The 22,274-nt window shown below is 33.9% G+C and overlaps 1 protein-coding gene and 1 long non-coding RNA gene across 3 annotated transcripts; both read right to left on the bottom strand.

Moving 5' to 3' along the window:
• Window positions 1-4,996: 4,996 nt before the first annotated feature.
• On the bottom strand, window positions 4,997-11,533 carry LOC128220616 (monocarboxylate transporter 12-B-like). Of its 2 annotated transcripts, none has more exons than XM_052929083.1 (6): window positions 11,090-11,533; window positions 10,709-10,852; window positions 8,361-9,323; window positions 7,934-8,104; window positions 6,050-6,175; window positions 4,997-5,681 (listed from the first exon to the last, which is right to left on the bottom strand). In XM_052929083.1, exons 1-6 carry the CDS (start codon window positions 11,385-11,387, stop codon window positions 5,521-5,523), a joined length of 1,863 nt encoding a protein of 620 aa, XP_052785043.1. In that variant the 5' UTR covers window positions 11,388-11,533; the 3' UTR covers window positions 4,997-5,520. The 2 variants fall into 2 exon arrangements, with proteins under 2 accessions (XP_052785043.1, XP_052785045.1); XM_052929085.1 differs by having other exon boundaries at window positions 7,934-8,035.
• Window positions 11,534-16,473: 4,940 nt separating this feature from the next.
• Window positions 16,474-17,788, bottom strand: LOC128218767 (uncharacterized). The gene is made up of 2 exons (XR_008258449.1): window positions 17,635-17,788; window positions 16,474-16,952 (listed from the first exon to the last, which is right to left on the bottom strand). It is a non-coding gene; the product is annotated as an uncharacterized LOC128218767 (long non-coding RNA).
• Window positions 17,789-22,274: the final 4,486 nt, after the last annotated feature.

Genomic DNA, 22,274 nt, shown 5'->3' with positions numbered 1-22,274 from the left:
GAAAAGGAACACATTGATATGCAACGTTTAACAGAATTATCATATTTGTTTGAATGAGACAACAATTGAATTGCAAATGTGTTATAATTTTTACATTTTACTTCTACTCATTTTGCATATACCTGATTAAAATTATACTAATTCAAAAATGAAATTGTGTGTTACACCACAACCAACCAACGAACCAACAAACAAACCAGCCAACCAACCAACTGTGAAATATGACATAGAGTTTCTGATACCACACCCCAGTGATATATTAACTTGATAGGTGTACGTACTAAGATTGCATTGTCCGTCAGGTACTTGCATAACCTGTCTAGTGCGGAGTGGTATATAGGTATATAAAAGGCGGGTTGACTGCTAGCCAGGGACTAATTTCTTTTATAATATTAATAGTATTAACGATTATAGTGTTTTGACGGGTGTTACATGTATCTCTAAGCCTTAAGAGTATTATTGCACATATAATCATGATTCCCAAGAGAAAAGGTTATTTAAAAATTTGCGAAATTGAATTTCCACGCGATCTACTTGCAGCGTAGTTAAATGTGAAGATTTCTGACACTGTAAACCGTCAATATATACATCCGAGGTTGTTTTCTAAGGAAAATGGCCGAGTTGTTCCGAATAGACACTCCGATTAGTCAAACAATAACAATGACTCAACATCTATCAAAGCATAACAGGCATTCAAAGAGACGCAGAAAGTCACAAACATATGACACGTAAAATTAAATATATTAAATGATAAATGTTGAGGTTATCGCCGTAGAACGGTCAATAAAATAGAATTTCACTGGGGTACGGGTTGCTCGAAGTTTAATTTGACTGCCAGGCTTATCTTCGTTATTGACGAATACGATTGTCCATTTCACTATACTATAATTGGAAGATGCATATGGTCGTAAATTCAATCGATACAGCGTAATAAAATGTCAATCTAATGTTTATCACTTTAATAAATTAAACAATAATCTGAACAGTAGGAAAATATACGCAAGACACTTCTAGTTTGCTTATTTGGGCTCGATGAGATACAACAAGATAGTTTTTTGTCATTTTATCCACCTTGATTTCACAGTTAGGTCTGAACGGACTACCCGTGTCGGTTAACCTCCAAGACTACTGTAAACATCTTATTCAGAGATTACAAATAACAGAAATCAGGTAAAGAATTTTTTGATTGCATTTACTTTTTAAACGTTTCGGCATATTAATCCATGCCGTATAAAAACGTCATGTTAGCATAGAGTTGTCATGCATGTTTTTTCTTTTCTTATTATCACATAAATTGAATCATCGCTCAAGCTGAACGGCTTGAGCGATGATTCACTTTATGTGATAATAAGAAAAAAAAACTTGTCAAAACACCCGCCCATCAATTCACTCACCCACCACTCAATACCAACTCACAACCCAACCCACCCCCAATACTTATTCGGTGTATTCCATTAGCTGTAGAATAAAACTGGCATCATAGCAAAATATTATATTCAGATTCAACTAGATTCGCCTAAACGTTTATACAAGTGTGTTATTCTATTATGCCTATCAACTACAATTTTAAGAGAATGTGAACACAATTGTAGTTTAGAAAAAACTATTTCAATTCAGATCACAGCTTAAAAGAGAGTATAACAAATTATTTGCAAATGTACATATTTTAACCAGCCCTATATGGAAATAATAATCATTAGAATGTTCAGAAGTGTATGACTTACACGCGCAAGGCTAGATATTGTTTGAACTTACACACAAAAACATACATGTACAGAGGAAAATGTTCCAGCTTACCAAGAAGTTGGAGTATGAACACCAATATACGTCTGCAAAATCTGAATTATATGTTAATTAATACTCTAAAGGATAAATGTTCTTCCATCTTACCGTGATACAATGCTACTTGGTATATTTAGCTTGATTCACTTCTAGAACAGTGCATGAAGAAGGGAGAAACACGCACTGAATTAATTATGGATTGTATATCTGAGTGTCCTCCCCTGTAGTATCTTATTTAGAATTATTATGCAATACAGTTACAATTAGCTCAACACCAGACCTTTAAGTAGTTTTTCAGTTTATGGGAGTTTTCCCATTCATCCGTGTGTATATGTATGTTTAACTGTAAATATACGCAAAATAACATACTCGTACATGAACTTATTTTGTAAATAAAACATTATTTCAGGTATGTTTCAGAGATTTTCATTGAAATTTGGTACTTTCGAGTATGATTTTCAACTCCACATGGACTCAGTTGATTATTTGTGATCTATTACAAAAGCCTAGAAACGTCATTGGAAAGGAGGTACATGCTTGCATACAAAAAGTATATTCACATACCCGTCATTCGTCTACACAAATTGGAGAATTAAAAGTTGAAACGTGAACTCAAAATGTTTTCTTTTCAGCTCTTGTGTTTGATGGTGGAATGTGCATAACTTTGCAGCCTTTTTTGTTATGCTAATTTTTGTTAGCACCTTTTTACAAATAAAATTGGTTTACGTTATGGTCACAGAAAACAGTGTATTTATTATATTCCCACTTCACACACAGGTGGGGATTATTTAGGAATCGCTCGCGTTATCACGTCTGTCGGTACGATAGTCGGTCCCTCCGTCCCGTTTTTGTCGATTCTATATCTTTCTTATTCATGTCCTGATTTTTTGGCAGAAGTGGACGCCATAGTATGAGGATGTGTCGCGCTCAGTGCCCCTAACTTCAAAATCAAGGTCACAGCAACCTTCTAAACTAAGAATGTGTCCGTCAGTCTGTCTCGTTTTTGTCAAGTCCGTATTTTGATGGTCGGATTTGGAAAACAAAATGCTTGGCAGAAGTTACCAGCATAGTATGAGAAAGTGTCGCCATTAAAACCCTTCCTTTGATGCCAAGGTCACAGCAACCGTCTGAACTTAGTATTCTTTGCTATAAAAGCCTTACTGATACGCTGTATTAGGCACTGATAATGCTTAATGACGGCTGCACATGAGCTTGTTTGGGCTTAAATGGGCATTGTGGTTGCCATTATTCGGTCAATGTAGCACTGAGTAGGCTTTAACTAGAGCTACACATGCGTTTGTTTGGCTCTGAATGTGCTTTATTGTAGGCATAATGAAAATAATAGAGAGCTGGACTGGCTTACGTTAAGACCCTCTGAAGTTTGTTTATCAATGAATATCCTTGACTGTATCCACAAAAGGAATCGTCAGACCCTGGAAGGGTTCGTGTTGAAGCCTTCTGTGGTTAAGAATACCGATTGTTATGCTGTAAAAGCTGTTGTATGTTTGACACTGGATAAACTTCATTGCAGTAGAATTTAATTGACTTGATTTCTTTACACTAAATGGTCTCAAGTACTAGTATTACAAAACTATTGTCAGTTGGGCACCCAATATATAGAGCTTTATAGAGGCCCTTTATTGTTTGTGTGGCCCACAACGTTTATTGGACACACAGTGGACTTGAGAACATTCTGTCTGTGGTGACTGTTTGGCAGATTTTGGTTGATGTTAGCCATAATGAGGTTGAATGAGCTCTGGCTTAACTTTTTAGAGCCCGTCTGGGGCTTGTTTGATCATGAGTCGGCTTGTCTGTGACCACAATAAGGATGCCGAGGGCCGCTGGAGACCTTTTTTGTCTACAATACACAATTTGAAATTGTGTCCTAATGGGGTTTGAGGAGATCAGTGGACTTATAGAAACACGGTTTGGCTTTCTAAATACTGTTTCGACCTGGGTAAATACATGTATGTTTATTGGGTTGTTGGGTACAATAATATAAACACATTAGGTTGGAAAAACACTAAATGGACTTAAAAGGTGTTGACCTACATTTTCAAATGCGCGGTATTGTATGTCCGTATGAAGTACATTATCATACAGTTATATCATCTAATCATTATGATATGTTGCGTTTTATATTTTAAGTATGCAAATTTGCACCTGTGGTATTTTTGGAAGCGTTTATAAGGTAATTGATAACATTGACTTTTTTAATAAAATGCCATTAGTTTGTGTTGAAAGTACATTATACATAATGATGAAGCTAATTTTATTCACGTAAGACATTTATTACAACTCTTATTAACTAAGCGATATTATGTTGCAGTAACTTAGGAGAAATAAAAATGGTATCCTGTCAGCAATCATTTAAACTGCAAGTCTTCACGATTTTTTTTCATTCGTAAAATAATAAAAATCAAGAATGTGTTAACTTCAAAAGTATCAGCTGAAATAAGAGTGGAATAGCTTTTCTTAATAATTAAATGTATTTGAATTTTTAGCAATCCATGTTTATAGCATATGGGTCTCAAAGAAAGTACAAATAGATAAATTAACTTATAAAGAAGAAAAGAATATTGAAAAAATGGGGTACTTTTCATACTCTGGCCTTGAAATGATCAGTCCATGTTCCTTGACGTGTTCAATGTTGTATGTAAATTTTAATAGTCTAATAAAAAAGAAATGCAATAAAATTAATTTTTCCACAGAAAGATTCAAAGTATACTAAATCGGTTCGGACATGTTCTGAACGACAAAAACAAGTGAAAATACGATGTACAGCTCAGTTCTCAGAAACATTATGACAGAGGTGTTAATAAACACTGACCCTGGTTTATCGAAATGATAAGTTTGGAGGGCAAAAACTCTGGACTGATTTTATGAGACTATAGTAGATCACACAGTAAATCTTTTAACATCCATCAATAATTTAATATTTTTGCGCTTTCTGATGTTAAATACACGGTTACAATTTTGTTATCAGAAATTATATTTTTCCATAAATGCATTATTGTGTAAGTAGTTAAAGGTGTGTTTGTCAAAATTAATGTTTGTTATATATGTGTATGTATTGATTTTGAATAAGAGTGTCACTTTAACACAGAAAATGTTCTTATTTCCACGAATATACATATTTGGAATACCTCACACTACTTATGGCAAGAGCACATGCACAAAGAGGTGCGATATGAAATTATGACGAATTCCATAGGACATTTTCTTTTTTTATTTTACAATGATTGTGAAACAAGTTATAACAACATTATATTGATCACTCTCGTTGGCACGATGCGACGCGCTGGAGGAATCCCACTTGTCCGGCTTAAAGACCACAAACCATAGGATGCGATCAAGTGTCGCTTTGCATGATTTTCCCTAACGATAAAACATTTCTAAATATTGTTTTCAGCACTATTGTCATGATTCACTTTAAAAAGAAGGATATTTAAGATATGTATCAAGTTAAAATTGTCCCGAGTCAGTAATTGAGCCCCTCGTTCGATGCCGCAATATGTACCGAATACTTTTCTTTGCTTACTCGATCTTGAACAAATAATATTATCATACGCTTTTGAAAGTCTTACTTTAAACGAGCTTGGGACTTTGCGCACCTAAAAAAGAGTTTCTGTCTGCCACTTACATCCGGTGTGAGGGCTGAATACACATTTAAACCTTCTGAAAGACCGCCTTCCAAAATATAGTGTTATAGCCCCAAACAACATTCAATCAAGCATTTCAATCTTTCTCAGTACTGTCATCGAATGATTCATTTTTGTCAACACGCTGACAGGATCCTGTGCACAGAACGAAAAAGTTTATAACTCCAGCAACAAGAAAGATAACTCCTGTCGCTAGGAAACTACTTTGATAAGAGCCCGTCGCATCGAAGATCAAACCTGAAAAATATAATCAAATGTCCAACAATTGTGTATGTAATCCGCAATAAAACATTTTTCACTATGTATTTCATGCTTATCAAGTATCTAAAACTAAGCGCTTTGGAACTTGGATGAAAGTGTCGAAGTTGGCTGCTGCCTAAATTACATCGCATTTCTAAAGCCAACCAAAGGTACATATTTCCTGTGGCCCGCTATATTTTTCGTTATTTCGGTTCATATTTGTGTATTTAACTGAAGTGTTACATTTGTTTAGAACTAAGTCATGGAAATAGAGACTTAGTTGGCCCGGGCTGATATTTGAAGTTTTGAACCAAAAATACAATCAACCACTATATATAGCACGAAACTATTGATAACCACTATACCTGCCATTGGGGCCCCAATAAAAGAGGCAACTCCGTACCACAACATGCATGAGCCCAGGAGCTCGGCGATATACTCTTCTCCGAAATATTCAAAGAAAACAATAGGCTGAACAGTGTACACGGCTCCTGAAAATGATTTGCTTGAAAGGGACTTGTTCACATTTTTTTCACGATTTGTTTTAACTTTGATTAAATTGCTTGACATCACTTTCTTGTACGGACAAACACAAAACAGCAACTTAATATTACAATTTTTTACAATAATTGTATTTTCAAGCCTTAAATTTCTAATTTTTTTACAAAAATGCATGAAAAATTTTCCGTTCACATTTTAATACACCTATAAACAATGCAGTTCTAGCTTCTCCGACGTCAGTACCTGGAAGCTGCTTATTTACATACAATATATAACGAAGAATATAAATTACCTCGAAGGTATTATTACCATAGCATTATTATAAATGATTATTGCATTTGCAGATATTATGTGATGCAAATAGTGTCTCAAATAACTGGTACATATTGTATTTTCCGACTGAACAAATCGTGACATAATCCATATTTTTACGATGCCTAAATATTTGTGTGTGTTATCATTGCAGTTCCAGTTTTATTCCGTAAGGTTAATGGCTACTTGATTAGTAATAATTCCTTACCAAACAAAAACCTGTTTTCACTCACTATATAAGTAACACGTTTAAATTAACCATCAGTTATTGGGAACTTTTTGTAGATGAATGTAGCAATATTAAAGATGCTTACTCCTAAATAAGATTTATCACAATTAATACTATTGTTTGAATATTATAAAAAAGATGAATAAATGTCGAAAAAAAATCTTATGAAGGATAACCGAGTTTAATTTGAACAAAATGTGCATTAAACACGGTATTTCTACCTTAAGAGACTATCGTAAACCACAGTAAATCTTTTAGCATTCATCAGTCATTTAATAACCATGCGTTTTCAGCTATATAATACTCGGTTACAAACTTGTTACCAGTATTTAATATTGCCCCTAAATAAATTAGTAGTAAAAGGTTGATCAGTTAAATTTCGGTTTGATATACATGTGTATGAAATAAGAGTGTCACTTTAAAAGCATCATTTATTAGTCGGGCCAAATGCATCATTGCAATATTACATCACGTTCGCTTGTTTATATACAGTGTCGTATTATATTTCCTTGGTTTTATGAATGACTTACGATTAATATAATATAACCTAGACACATAACATTCCTTTGGATGTGGATATTGATTGTAATGATTCAATGGAAGAAACAGGGACGAGCCCATACCCCAAACAGCGGTTACTTCCCTTTGCTAAACAGTAATTACTGCCCACATGAATATCACGTGATGATGATCAAGCCACGTGATGCCATTTAAAAAAAATCATTACATGAACAAACGGCTGTTTTTAATTTAAAACAACGTACGGTTATGATAGTTATAGAAATGAAATATATATGTTTATATAAATGAATAGATAGTAAATTACGTTTTAAAAATAATTTCTAACCCCAAGTTTCTACAAGGATAAAGCTCAGCTTCTGATTTTGTTTTCGTATGATTTGTGTAATAATAACATTATAATGCTGTTGTGTTTTTTTAATTAAAAGAGACATAATCTAAATGATAATTACAAAAATAATGTAATTTCAATATAGAAAAAAATGCAAAAATTGGCTTCTTTTGGACATTTAGGCAAGCTTATATTTGTAGGTGGTGGCAGAGCTCTTCTCAGGAAGTCAAGGGAGAACACTGCGTAGAAGATCTGGACAAGCCCATTAGCAAACACGTATAAGGAACGAAGACGCTGTTAACGAGCATAGACATACGTTTGCATTATTTTTACAAGGTGCCAACGATTGTTTCTTACCAAAGAATATGCCGTAGAAAGCTGCGTAAATGACTAGCGGTACGAACGAGGTCATAAATGCTGCTATTGTTGTTGTAACTCCGATCACAAGGAAGCATACACCTAGGAGTGTAAGAGAGTGGACACAGTTCATATCGCACAACCATCCCCCTGCAACTCTGCCTAAAACCCCTGCAATCAATTGTTAAACATATACAATTTTGACCAATACTTATGTTATCGTTCTTTTTACATTGTTTTATTTTTTTATCTCTTTTAAATGCAATTGATAGGAAAATTCACGTTGACCTAATACTCAGAATATATATGCAAGGAAATAGCAGAATTGTGCGTACATTTCGAGACAGTAAAAAAGAAATGATGCGTCTTTTATCTTTCTACATAGCAACAAAACGCCTGCATTGCAGTAAATTCATAGAATACATACCTCCTATGCCAATGACAGAGAGAGGCCATGCACTTTGAGCGGGGGTACTGCCTACGGACAGGGCAAAGTCTGGCAGCATACTGAACGGAACAAACGACCCTGTGCCAGCGACTAAACAGACTGCCATCATAATCATAAAATTAAGGTTTTTCATAAGAACCTTTGGAAACATAGCTTCAATAAATGGGTAGGTGAATTTATCATTGTCTTTTGTGACGTTTTCTATTGCCTTCTCGTTATGGTTTAGAAAAATGCTGTGCTGCTGTGTCAATGGATGCGAAACATTTAAACTTGATGTTCGACTGCGCGTGCGTTTTTCGAATATGTATTCAAACGATGCATTACTTCCTAGTATACTTTGGCTTAGAATTGGCATATTAATACTTCTGAAAGACCCTTGACCAAGGCTACGATGAGAACCTTGATTATTGAGGCCGGGGTTAACGCTTCTGTATGATCCATGAGATGTATGCTTGTATGCATTCAATTGCTCCATGCGTAACTCCGCAAATGTTCTTGTTGGAAGTGGACTGCCTTTCACACTACGACCTGGAAGCATTTTGTTTTTCAAAAATGTTGATATGGAGTCTTTACCATTTATTTCGACGGTACATATTGATCCGTTTCTAGCCGTATGGTCACTTAAAATACTGCCGTTATCATTGCCGACGTCTTGAACTGCTACTAGCTCAAGATCAACTCTATCTGCGTCAAATATATCATCTAGTTTCCTTGGGACTAGGAGCATTGCACATAAACAACAATTAAGGGCCATTCCAGACATTATAAGCATTGATCCTCTCCATGCGTATGTATCAAGCAAGTATCTGACAAGTGGTACAAACACAAATGTTCCTACTCCAGCACCACAAAGGCCAATCCCCATGGCCATTGCTCGTTTCCGGAAGAAGTAGCGACCTACTGCCACTGTTCCAGATAAGAAAACCAGACCGAATCCAAAACCTGGAAACAAAAAAAATAATAGAACATATTGTATTTGACTTGGTCTTGATGTGCAATTGTCTACCATCAAAGGTTATCATTACGTCTTGATATTAAGTATGTGGACTGTATGTGGTGTTTGTAATTGTGTATGTGGTGTTATATGTGTTGGTCTGTAGTGCACGGTCGTTTTGGCTATTAAACAGGGGTTATCTGTTAATTTTCGCTTACTGGGCATTCCCTATAGTTTCCATTATATTATTGAGGTGTTTTCCATATCGCGTTTAATTTTGAATACTCTTTCTGCATTAAAGTGCAAGCTGTTTTATTGCTCTATTGTATCGCCTATCATCATTTTAGATCCTGTCGTTTACAAGTATGCTTTCACGTAAGCATCATTTTAAATAGTCGTCCGCCCCACCCTCTTAACCTACTAATTCCATTGCAGCTAGCTTGAGAGGGTTGACACAATGCGTACAGGAATTATGGAAAAGTTTGACATATCAGATTTGAAAATGTGATTGATAACTAATGAATAGTTGGAATACCATTTCAAAGGATGGAACATTTCTCAAGCAAATTCAGTCCAAATAATATGACATATGTATTAATATGTATTAAGTTTAGGATTAGAAAGGTCTATTGGTACATGTGTCCGTCTTTATCCCAAGAACATGTGGGTTTGATCTCGACGAAGGGATTTTAAAATGGCCGCCCAAACAAAATAAAAACTGAAATAACTTCATCTGTGATGTGTTGTTGGTCAATTATTTTACATATTGGTAGTCAGCAAATACTACCGCATTTAAAGGCGTTCACCAGGCATCATATTTCACCATATTTGCAATGGTTCTATTCAATGACCAACTTATCGTAGCACCGGATATGTTAAGCGGCATTCCTCCTTAAGAACTTAGAATGTATAATAACAGAATTGTAATTATAAGGAAATAAACAAATGAACCCTGTTAAGAAGCACAAGGAAATGGCCCAAACAATACAAACCTATAAACATCACATACGAAAATACAACCAACACACGCTTGAAAGCAGCTTTACAGAAACATGATAGGATTACCGCCTTCGACGGTCGGTGAAACAAGCGTTTACTGGAGCACGGGTCTGCCGTGGGCTTATACAAATTTGGAAGGCCATAATCACAAACTTGTCCCACCCGTTATCAACAATTACAAAATTATTATTATAAACCTCATCAGAGCTAGCATCAACTTGATAACAATGAAAAATGAATTAAACAAATGACGTTTTAACAGATAAAATAATTTCTAAGTACTCAAGTACCTGAGACCAACATCACATGCAAACGAATTAAATAAGTCACATTTGATTATCCCGATGACATTAATACAAAGAAAACTACATTTTGAAGTATAATTAAGCTTTACCTGTACAAACACCATAGGAGAAGTAAAGAAAGTAGACGCTTGGTGCAAAGAAACTTGCAGCGTATCCAATCGTTGCGATTAGTCCACCAATGAAAGCACTTATTCGGAATCCAAACTTGTTGACAATAAATGCAAAAAGCGGTCCTGTAATATATCAATGATGTTTTTGATTGAATTATCATGCTTCAAGCAGAGTATATAAATATATTTCGGTTTCGTCTTTTTTTTAAAGATTAGTTAAAAAGGACAATTTTAGACATGCATTTTTCATTTTTTATTTTTTTTGGAAATGAAAATATCCAAATAATGTCCTTCCGATTTGCAAGCATTAATACGGTAAGGAAAAACAGTTTTTATAAAGGATTTCATACTACGTTGTACCTGCTAAATTATAGACACCAATCATTAGAGATCCAATCATTGCTGTTTCGCCTTTTCCAGTTTCGAACTCGCTCACAAATTCCACGAAATAGATACCGTAGGAGAATCTGCAACCGTCCACAAGCACTTCAATGAAAAAGAAGGCCAACACAATTACCCAGCCATAACCACCGTCTTTGTTCGAATTGTTTTGGTCTACTTCCTTTGCTAAAGCACTTATATCATCACCATCTGCAAAATCCCTGTTTTCCTTTGACATATCTGAATCTTCCACATTTGTTTCATTATTTTTCTCCATTTCCCTTAATTCTAGTTTTGCTATGACCAATCAATATGGGTTCCGATGAATCGTGTGACAAGGTGGTATCCGGCAGTCATTTTAACTGCAAGTATGATTACCTTTTGAATAACGTGATCCACTCAACATCTCCTCTGAAATATATAGTTCACTGTTTAAAACGTAATTAGTAATAGAACGTTATATTTATTGAACGCACTTAATAATGCTACGCTGAAATGTATGAACGTATGTATAAAATTCGGTTCACATTACAAACGCTTTATGCTTAACTTACGAAACAAGTAAATAAGGTCGAGATTATATCACTTGTATGATCATATCTATTAGGTTGTTAACTCATGCCACATTATAAAGGGACAGTTTAATTCAAAAGCCAAATGTATTGTCCTGAAATGAGATCAGCAAATAAGCAGAAGGTATATAGTTTATACAGCAGAACTATAGGTCTTGAAAAGAGATAGCGAATTAAGCAGACGGTAAATAGTAAAAATAGCAGAACTCTATGGCTCGGAATACGCTCGGAAAATAAGCAGAAGTCATTTGATGCATCAAGCAGAACTCTTTGTCTTTAAAGAGATCGGGAAAAAGTAGAGGGAGCAGTATTTAAAGGGAGATTGAGAAATACGCAGACGGAACATGGTAAAAACAGCAGAACTCTGTATATTCAAATACGATCGGGAAATTAGCAGTACGCATAAGACGTGCTGTATTCAGCTACTAAGAAATGTTTAATTAATTATATATTCAAATACGATCGGGAAATTAGAAGTACGCATAAGACGTGCTGTATTCAGCTACTAAGAAATGTTTAATTAATGGTTAATCAAGACACGGAATCACTTACAATTCTAGTTATACATGTGAGAGGTACCCGCGAAATGTAATATAACCAACTTTAAGCAGTCTTTCTCACGTCGCCCTTTAAATGACATAGTTAAAGGACACCTTGTTCGCTCCAAACTCATGATGGGATCATGAATACCTCGGTTGCTAACGAATCCTGATAGACCTTAGATGCTCCTTTGGATACCTGAGTACACCACATCACTTACGAGTTTAAAACGTTTAAACGGGCTTGATCGACAATGCTAGTTAGCGTTTTAAAAATCTTAACAGAATTTTATTTGATAGTGTATTTTTGCAGATTAAACTTTGAGTTGTTTTTATCCAATATGGTTTTGAAGTGTCACATTATCAAATGAAACTCAAAAAATTGTTTGAATTTAAAAGTAAAAGGTCGAACTAAATGGCTGGGATTCAGTGTGCTAATCTTACAACTGATAATAGTTAAAGAATCGCCTTGGTAAAAACAACATCGCATGTTTAAGATCATCGAGTTTAACGCATACATGTAGGCTGTTAGAAAATATTCAGGGATTGAATGGTATATTTCGTGTTATTTACGTGACAGGTGAAATCAAGGAGAAAAGTTTCTTATCGGCATTGAGAGTCCATGAAAGTAAACGTCGTTTACCATTGGTCGAATGATATCAGGCTAGTCCAATCAGAGTATGGCAATGGAGTTGACAGTCAACTAACGCATGAACAATGAATGAACATGTTATTCTATTGGAAATATTAGGGCAATGCAACTATTATTGTGTGTGTAGTTATATATAGGCACATGTTTTCGCATGTGTTGTCAGTAATGTGCTTGAATCAGGTTTGTCCGTGTTAATAGCCATTATGCGATTTGTGAACGTTGTGACCAAACACAATATCAATGTATACATCGTTATCGGTTTTGTTAAGTAACATTATACAGGCTTCCCAAAGAAATTATGATTTGCTTCGCTGTAACAGCTGTTTCTAGTAATGGGTAAGACTTCAGCAGTTTTTAAGGGACGCTATAAAGCTTGGAGCAAAATGTAATGTTATTTCGTTTCACTCATGTGACTTTAATGATTAAAACAAAACAAAAAGAATATTATATATGTGCAAATTATTTTAATTAAAAGCAACGTGGCCACAAATTCTCCAGTTAAAAAAGCACCGTAATTTCACTAATCATATTTTTTTTATTTGTACACAATTTTATATGCTTTTTTGCTTTGTTTTCATCATTGAATTCAAATGAGTGAATTATAAAAACGCATTTGAGTTTAAAAAAAAATGAAATTTTTGCATAAACTTTTATTGTACCCCTGTAATATGTGACATACATCTTTATTATACCTCAATTCTATAGAACATATAGTAAAAACGCCAGGGCAATATTTTCGACTATCACCCCGCACTATCACCCTCTGACGTCATGAAATTGAAAATATGCAACAAATACGCCGCCATGTTGGATTTGTATGTGAAAAATTATGATTAATATAAAACTGGCATTGTAACCTTAAAATGCACTAATTATAAAACCTCACTTCTATAGAACATATGAAATTGGCAATACGGTACGAATACGGGATTTACTGATAGTATTTTACTTAAAGTCTGTATCACCTGAGCGCTTTGTTTACCAGCCGACAATTCTTGCCAAAATGGCAGCAAGATTCGCAGTTGTCAGTGAAAATGGTATTTTTAGTCTTTAAAATACTACAGTGTTTGGTATAATAAAATAGATATTGACTGCCTTATTATATCTTATTCGCCTCGGTCGACAGTATTTACCTCAGGTTGACAATATGCACTGTCACCCTCAAGGCAGTCAATATTTATATAATAATTCACGAACGCTGTCGCATTGTAATAATTGTTAATCCGAAATATCGCTATTTCGAGAATTTTCATCTGAGTCCCCGAATTTCAGATTAACGATGTTTAAATGTATATGTTTGCAATTGGTCACCCTTTGTAATAAATTTATTCTTACGGGAGCCCATGTGTTTCACTTGTTAAAATCTCTAATTCAAGTAATTCGTGGCTATTTAATACCTCATTCTGTTGAGATTCTTTGAGAGAATATTTATTTTCTAATTTGGTGCTTTTTTCGCTATGATTTGAACGTACGGATTTGTTCCCAATATATATCCTCAAATCTAACACCAAAGTGTCTGCTTTAAGATAGTAAAAACCGAGAGTATGGCTTTAAGACATAACTTAAAATCGGCATCGGTCCCTGTTTATTCGTCTGGAGATAACAAGTTATCGCCATTCTCGACTTTCCAATAGACCATAATCCTTTGCGGCATGGTGACTTCCGGTTTATTTCCGGGTTATGTCGAAGTACAATAACAGCGATAAATACGGACAAATTATCATTCCAGGTTTGTTATAATTTATTTATTTTTATTAGATTTGTCATTTTAATGAGTTTATATTACATTATTGTGATATTATTTGAATGTCATGAGCTATAAATCGCTTGACTGTTTACTTGGACAGTTAGTTCTGGTGGGTGGGGTAGATGGTTCAGAAAAGACTGCAGTTACTATTCTTATTGGAGTATTATAAACAACAAATTCTCATCTATTCTGAAACATTTGTTTTGAAAATTAACACAAATAATACATTAGTCTGTTTTACTATCTGACAGTCACAATCTAATGAGGAATCTGTATGTACATTACCAGGTATAACTAATATAGTCTTATGAATGAACATAAATAAATCATCATCAATATAAATTAGGATATTTATACTGCTGTGTGTATTTTATTACTATGTAATAAACATTTTACTTAGAGTAATTATGTCATGCTGTCACCTGTGTAGTCTTCTGAATGATTTGTTATTTTCAAATATTATGATGGCCACCGGACTAGTCGCATACCCCCAGGCCTGGAATTAAATCGGGTTCCAGATTGTCTTAAAACTCATTCATAAATAAGTCTGAGAGTAACTTACTTTTTTATAAAAATATGCTTTTTATGTTCCATTCCTTTCTTTACAGATATGATTCAAATATGCTGATGTTACCTTCTGAGATCATTACTTTCAATGAAGAACATCACTACAATTGGTTGGGCTGCTAGATTGGTAGCAACGTGATGGACAGCTAGTACCTGACATGCTATTGTTGCTTTGGCATCTATTGCTTACTGGGCCGCTATATTGGATGGACCATACGTGTTGGTTGAACAATTATAAATGGTTGGACTGGAAGTGTTGGTTGGACCACCAGTGTTGTTTGGACTGCTTGTTGGACAGAATGTGTGATAGACATCTAGTGTTATTTGAATCACTGTTGGGTCATATTGGTTTGATTCCCATTGCTAGTACTTGTTGGATCTCTTTTGTTGGTTGAACTGTTGTTTTTTGACTGTTATTATTGATATTCATACATGTATAATATGTTAAGTGCTTAGTATTCAACACTTATTATTATTATTGTTATCATAAGAAATATTATTATTCAAAAATCATATAAATATATAAAATTAAATACTTGTTTATGTCCTTGTACTTTAGTTATGTTTTACCTTTAAAACTGCAATCTTACAGATTAACTGATTTTGATATCATTGCCTTTAATTCAGTCAGTCATATAAGATGATTCACAAAATAACAGATCTCAGTTGTTTGAAACACTGTCAAAAGACTCCATTTTCTTAAAGCGTTAGAAACGCTTTTTAACCATAAATATATCCATTTTCAAACAAAGATACGTACAAATGTTATCTGATCTTCTATCAGCAATCTTTTATCACTGGTTTTCAGACATTTTTTTGTCAAAATGGTCAGTCTGAGAATGCAGCTTTAAACTTGAGCACTGTATTTACAATGATGAACAATTTTAGTTATGAAAATTAAAATACATAGGAGCAGATGTATTGAATCATTCAAGTCTTGAAATATTATGTATGATCTTGCTGGACATGAGCCTATGGTTTCTGGAAATTTGCATGTGTACCAAGTTTCATTTAAATCTCAAGGCTGTTTGAATTTGGGCCAAGAAAATATTCGGCCTACAGTACTGCGCTAACGACACCTAGGCTTATTGACTATATCAATACTAAAGTAACGTGATAGGAAAAAGCTCGAACCAAGGGCTGCCAGAAAAAGCACGGTGCTCCTACAAACTAAGTTGACCTGGTGGCTAGTTATTGCCCACAAACGTTAACTCGATTTTATGTCTTTTTAATATTAACCATGGGAGTTTACACAGTCATTGGAATAAAAAGATCATAGACAATCATATTAATAACAACGGTATTTTTTACAATTTAATAATAACATTAAACATGATATAATTCAATAACAATAAATTGTCCTTGGTATGCAATAATCCCTTTAAAGGTTCATTTGCCAAAGGTTAAAAAACCACATCTTGCTTCTTTTTGAAAAATCTCTTGTTCGACTGTTATCGGCTATAAAGTGTTGTTTCACATCCTGTGTCATAATTTTAAGTTCTAAATGTCTACTTTTTGTACCAAACATTTAAATTTATGTCACTTGTGTGCATTTCTTTAGTCCTTGTAGTCAAGGAAAGTTTTCATTCATATTGACACACTTCATTTATTTTATCTCTGTTCTTGAACCGATTCCGTCTCTTGTGTTTTGCACAATTTTTTTCTTGTAAAACTGATATAGCAGGTGCTATCAGATCAGTGGTATCAACTGCCTACTCCTGTTGAGCATCAGCTTGGCGGAATCAAACATCCAGAATGGACATCTCTGAAATAAAATAGTTTTATCATCATCCAACTTAGCCAGAAAAAATTAAAATATAAAAGACTCTTAACTGTTAAAGCTGCACTCTCACAGATATACCGTTTTGACAACTTTTTTTATTTGTTGTCTTGGAAAGAGGCAATTTCTGCGTAAATATCTGCAAACCAGTGATATAAGCCTGCTGACAAAAAAAATCGGATCACCGATTTTCATATCTCCATTTAAAAATTATTATTTTATGGCTAATTTTAAAAGCGTTACTAACGGTTTAAGAAAAATGCATTAAAAATTATTTTATTTACTTAAAAATGAAAATCTGCGATCCCATGTTTTGTCAGCAGTCTTATATCACTGGTTTTCTTGCACGTTTGCATAAATTGGCAGTCGAAGACAAAAAAAAACAGTTGTCAAAATGTTTAATCTGTGAGAGTGCAGCTTTAATATCAGTCAGATATTTAAATAGTTACAATTTACTAGTACAATATTAATAAGCTGTTATTTTAAGACCTGCATATTTGTTTGCATACAGCACAGCAGTCAGTATTTAAATGCCCTTCTTAATCACATTTAAGCTTCATTTACTTGACTGTTTTGAAGTTGCAGATTTTAACAATTTCACACTAATTGCAACATATCATTCATTTAATTTAATAACAAACTCAACAAACCACAATTGAATGCATACTTTATAACAACCAATATGTATTTGAAGTCTTTGAGAACTACTATGAAAGTCTTTATTATATTTGTTATTTTACCCCACCCACTTAAATGTGTATTGAAGTTGGGTATAAACGTCAAAAACTTCATTGACATTTACAAAAAACGGTAGATATTTATAGAAGAATGTATAACCTGATGTTCCTAACATGTTTTACTCACCTATCGATCTATTTTACCAAGTATGCTCTTCCTTTCACTCGTATCGATAACTAGGAAATTGAATGCGGAAATAAACCGGAAGTCATCTTTGTCGCAAAGCATTATGGGCTTCTGGAATAAGGCGAATTAATGGATACGAAAACCGCCGCTATAGAAACGTATACATCCGGGCATGAGTATAACGTGCCGTTTAGTAACAATCGATTTGGGTTGTTGAAAGTGACAGTCTTAGTCAAAATCAATACAAACGCATGTATAACAAACACATTTTTTGAGTGAATAACCTTTCACAACTTACTTTATATTGCATTTATGGAAAATATTAATCACTGATAACAATATTGTAACTGTGTATTTAATATTTGTAAGCGCAAAAAATTAAATGATTGGTGAATGCTAAAAGATTAACTGTGATCTTCTATCGCGTCATAAGGTAAAAATACCGTGTTGTCTGCACCTTTTCAAAATAAACACGTTATCCTTCATGAGCACCATTGTGTTCCACATGTATTTATCCTTTTTAGTAAGTTAAAATAATTGTTTTAATTGTGGTAAAAGACTTATTTAGGGGTAAGAGTCCACCTTTAAAATAAACTGTCATAACATGTCAGCATTCTGACATTAGATACTAGACTATATTGGATACCAACCAGCGATTTAAAGATTTGAATGATATTTTTCAAAATATATACCTAATATGCATGCAATATATCAATTACCATGCATGTATTTTGCTTGTATATTTTTTGTACTTTTGATTGATAAACCATTTATTATACATGCATGCATGTTTCTATTTGTTGGATTCTTTTTAATAGATGTTCTGTTCTGTTCTGTTTTGTTCGTGATTTAATGAACTTAGCAATAACTCGGCACAATTATGAAATCGCAACGACAGATATAACTAACACTAGATTGTTTACTTGTGAAATTAAAAAAACAAAACAAAAAAAAAACAAGTATATAAAGCAATACAATTGGAACATAAAATTACTTTGTCTTAACAATTAGACAATGAAATAACAACGCCAATTTTAATCAACACCAAAACGTCAACTTGTAAAATAAAAAGGTAAAAAAGTAAAACCATTATAACACAAGTGTATAGTACAATTTGAAATCTGACAAGTTTAAAGCTTTTGGACTACATTTACTTCTTACTATAGATTCAACGTTATTTGCCAAAACACAATTAAAACCTAAACCAATGGTTTATCTACTGAAGTCAAATTAATGTTCAAACAATATCAACATATATCTAAAGTAATAGTACAAGAAAACGAAAGAAAACATACCCGCATGCAGTACAATCCCCATCAAAAGACAAAACTCCCAACAATGTGAGGTTTCTCCAATATTCCATTGTTTGCGGAAGTGATATCGATTTAGCAAAGCACATTTAGGCCAGAGTTTTTATATCTTTAGATTAACGGGAGCGCCGTACCTAAATATTGCAAAACCCAAATAAAAATAAAATTAATTTTCGTAGTTTTATTTTTTCCGACGAACGTTGCTCCAATGTTAAGAAAAAAAACGGGCATAGCTGGAATTTGAAGGATATTTTTCAGGACTAATTCTAAAATCAGTTCTTAGACCTGGTTTTTTGAAACATATAACACTTGTAAAATTTATCTTAATGCTCCCAAATTTTCTTTGGTGAAGTACATAAATGTAGATTTTGACTGTCTGTGTATCCGTAAGCCCTGTCAAACTTTGAAGTGAAGAGGAAGAGGAATTTCCATCAGGGCTTCTACTTCTTTGGTTATATTTTCAGTCATTAAAAGGATCTTTTAATTATGCTTTTGAAACTTTTATGGTGATCTATCACCCTTTTTCAGCCTATGAAATAGCTGACACAAGTAAGGTGTGTTTTGTCTTCATGATATAAGAAGATTTAAAAAATCAAAAAAATCGGAGAAAATCCGTTTTATTTTTATTTATTTCTCCTTTGGGACATTTTATGCATTTTATTTTTATTTTAATTTCCTTCTCCTTACCCAACTTTTTGAAAAAATCTCCCGTAAATCTAAAGATAAAAATCTCTGGCCTAAGTATCGCTTCCTTCGCTGACAAAATAGTCTTTTATGATGTCCAAATTTATAGGAACTCGTTAGCAGACGTTAGCGCCGATTTATTTGTAAGCTTTGTTGAAATCGAGCTATTTAACTGACGTTTATTAATAATTACAGAACAACAAATGACTGATATTAGTTTCTACATAATTTTGCAAATACCCTGAAATGATTAAATTTTACCATAACCGTTACTAGCTAACGCTTAACGGCAAAATAGATCATTTTTTTAATAGTTCTTATTAACAATTAAGCTATTTTTTGAATTTTTGGTGTCGTTTTATCGTGGTAAATTTGGCATTTTTCCGGGTTTCAAACGTAATTCATTGATTTGATGTCTGATCTTCTATAACTTGAACGAGATCCTTTAACAGACAGATTGTGTTACATTTATCGTTTTTTGTGACACACTGGTACAAACACAGGAGCCTAAATTTAACCAACATCTTGCTAAATGACACATATTGACGATATTTAATATGACAAAGACAATACTAGTTGTTCTAAAGACAAACATTTAGAGACTATGTGAGAACATATAATGAACAGGTTGTAAAATGGAATATATTTGTGTGGTTTATCTCCTACACATTCTTACGTGTGAAACCTTTTTTTTAAATTATTCTAAAATAATTTTGGATCACCAGTTTAAAAAATGAGATTATTGGACTTAGCGGGCATCCTATAAACAAGGGTACCACGAGCGTGTCCAGGGGATGGGGCGCCCCCCTCCCCCCAAAACAACACGCCCAAATTGCACCATTTCGGACTAGATATTGAGAGTTAAGACCAGTGAATATTATAGGCAGTGTACCCACAAACCAGCCCCCCCCCCAACCCCCAACACATATACGAAATAGATTTCCGTTAGAGGGAGGGGCGCACGTCAAAAGTTTGCGTCATTTTGTTACACCCCATCTAACGAAAAATCTTGGATCCGCCCCTGGGTAAGCCAACATATCTATAATCGTACGATCACAAAATCCAATCACGTTCAAATCGTGTGTCAAAAGTCAAATGAAAAATTGCACAAACATACACTAACGTTTTTGAAAGCTCAATACAAAAGACCGAAAGTGGTGGTCATGTTACCCCTTTTTACTTGATATCATATTTCCCGAAAAAAATGTCCATTCGATAAAATTACGATCCATGAATAAACTCTTGGTATAATGATCAGAACAATCCTGAATCGTAAACGCGTGAAATATGAAAATTAATTATGAATTAATTAATGCACCTTTTTCGTACACAATTCCTAATTTCACAATTAAGGATTGCAAGGAACGAAATCAACACCGGCATTTCGTACGTGTTAAATATGAGTTTGATGCTATATTTGTCCCGAGATAAAACTGTAAAACATATAGTTCCTTAAAGGGACTGTACACCAGATTGGCACCAAAAAAGTTTTTTTTCTGTAACGAATCTCAGAAAAAATAACTAAAAGAATGTGTTACGCTTTGATATCATAATTGTTAAACAGTACCAAAATGTAAAAACAAAATGTGTCGGAGACCGGGTTCGAGCCCGTGTCACCAAAATTGCAGTCCAGTGTTGTATCCAATGTGCTACGAAGGCTTACACCAAACGAGTGGTATATTTAAGCTATATACCTAACTTGGTATTATCATGTGATAACATCGACTATCCAATCACGCATTAGGAATGAATTCTACTAGGTAAACATACCCAGTAATCTGTTTTAATTGAAATATACGAAATAACTGCTAAACCTAAATAGATTGTAAACTAAGTGGTTCTTCAGTTAGTAAGTTTCAATGCATTGTATACATTAATACCAAGTTTATATCAGTTTTCGACAATTTTCTTTTCTTCATGCAAACTGATCATCTGGTGCACAGTTGCTTTAAATGCTTTCAAATTTACAATGCCTGTGTGTGATATGAATGTATTTATCGCAGCAGTTTAATTAAGTATTAAAACTGAAAGGTCTTCACGTCTTTGGTTCATACGAATTTTTTGTCAAAATGCTTTCCAAAAGGTATAATGTAAATACTCATGTTTTGAATAAAGTAAATAACAAAACAAAATATGATTATAGTGGAATGTATGGCGAAGTTCAGCCTTAGTTTATTTTCAACTGATTTTACCCCGGACTTTTCACACTGTAGTTGAACAATTATAACATAGTACCCAATTTCTCATTATTGATGTTAATGAACGTTAATTTACCATTTCTTACAACATTTTAATTGTGGCAGACAGTCTTGTTGGTGGATTATCAGCTACGGAGTGTTGGGCATAAAATAGAAACGTTATTGATGTATCTGTATCTTCTTTATCTTTACGGTGTAGGACATTTTGAGGTTTCTACACCGGGATCGGTGCTATAATAAATTGGAGGGCA

This window comes from Mya arenaria, chromosome 15 (genome assembly GCF_026914265.1).
Source record: "Mya arenaria isolate MELC-2E11 chromosome 15, ASM2691426v1".
NCBI classification, from domain to species: Eukaryota; Metazoa; Mollusca; class Bivalvia; order Myida; family Myidae; genus Mya; species Mya arenaria.
Note: the sequence above shows the minus strand (reverse complement) of the source record. Positions and strands in the feature narration are given on the sequence as shown.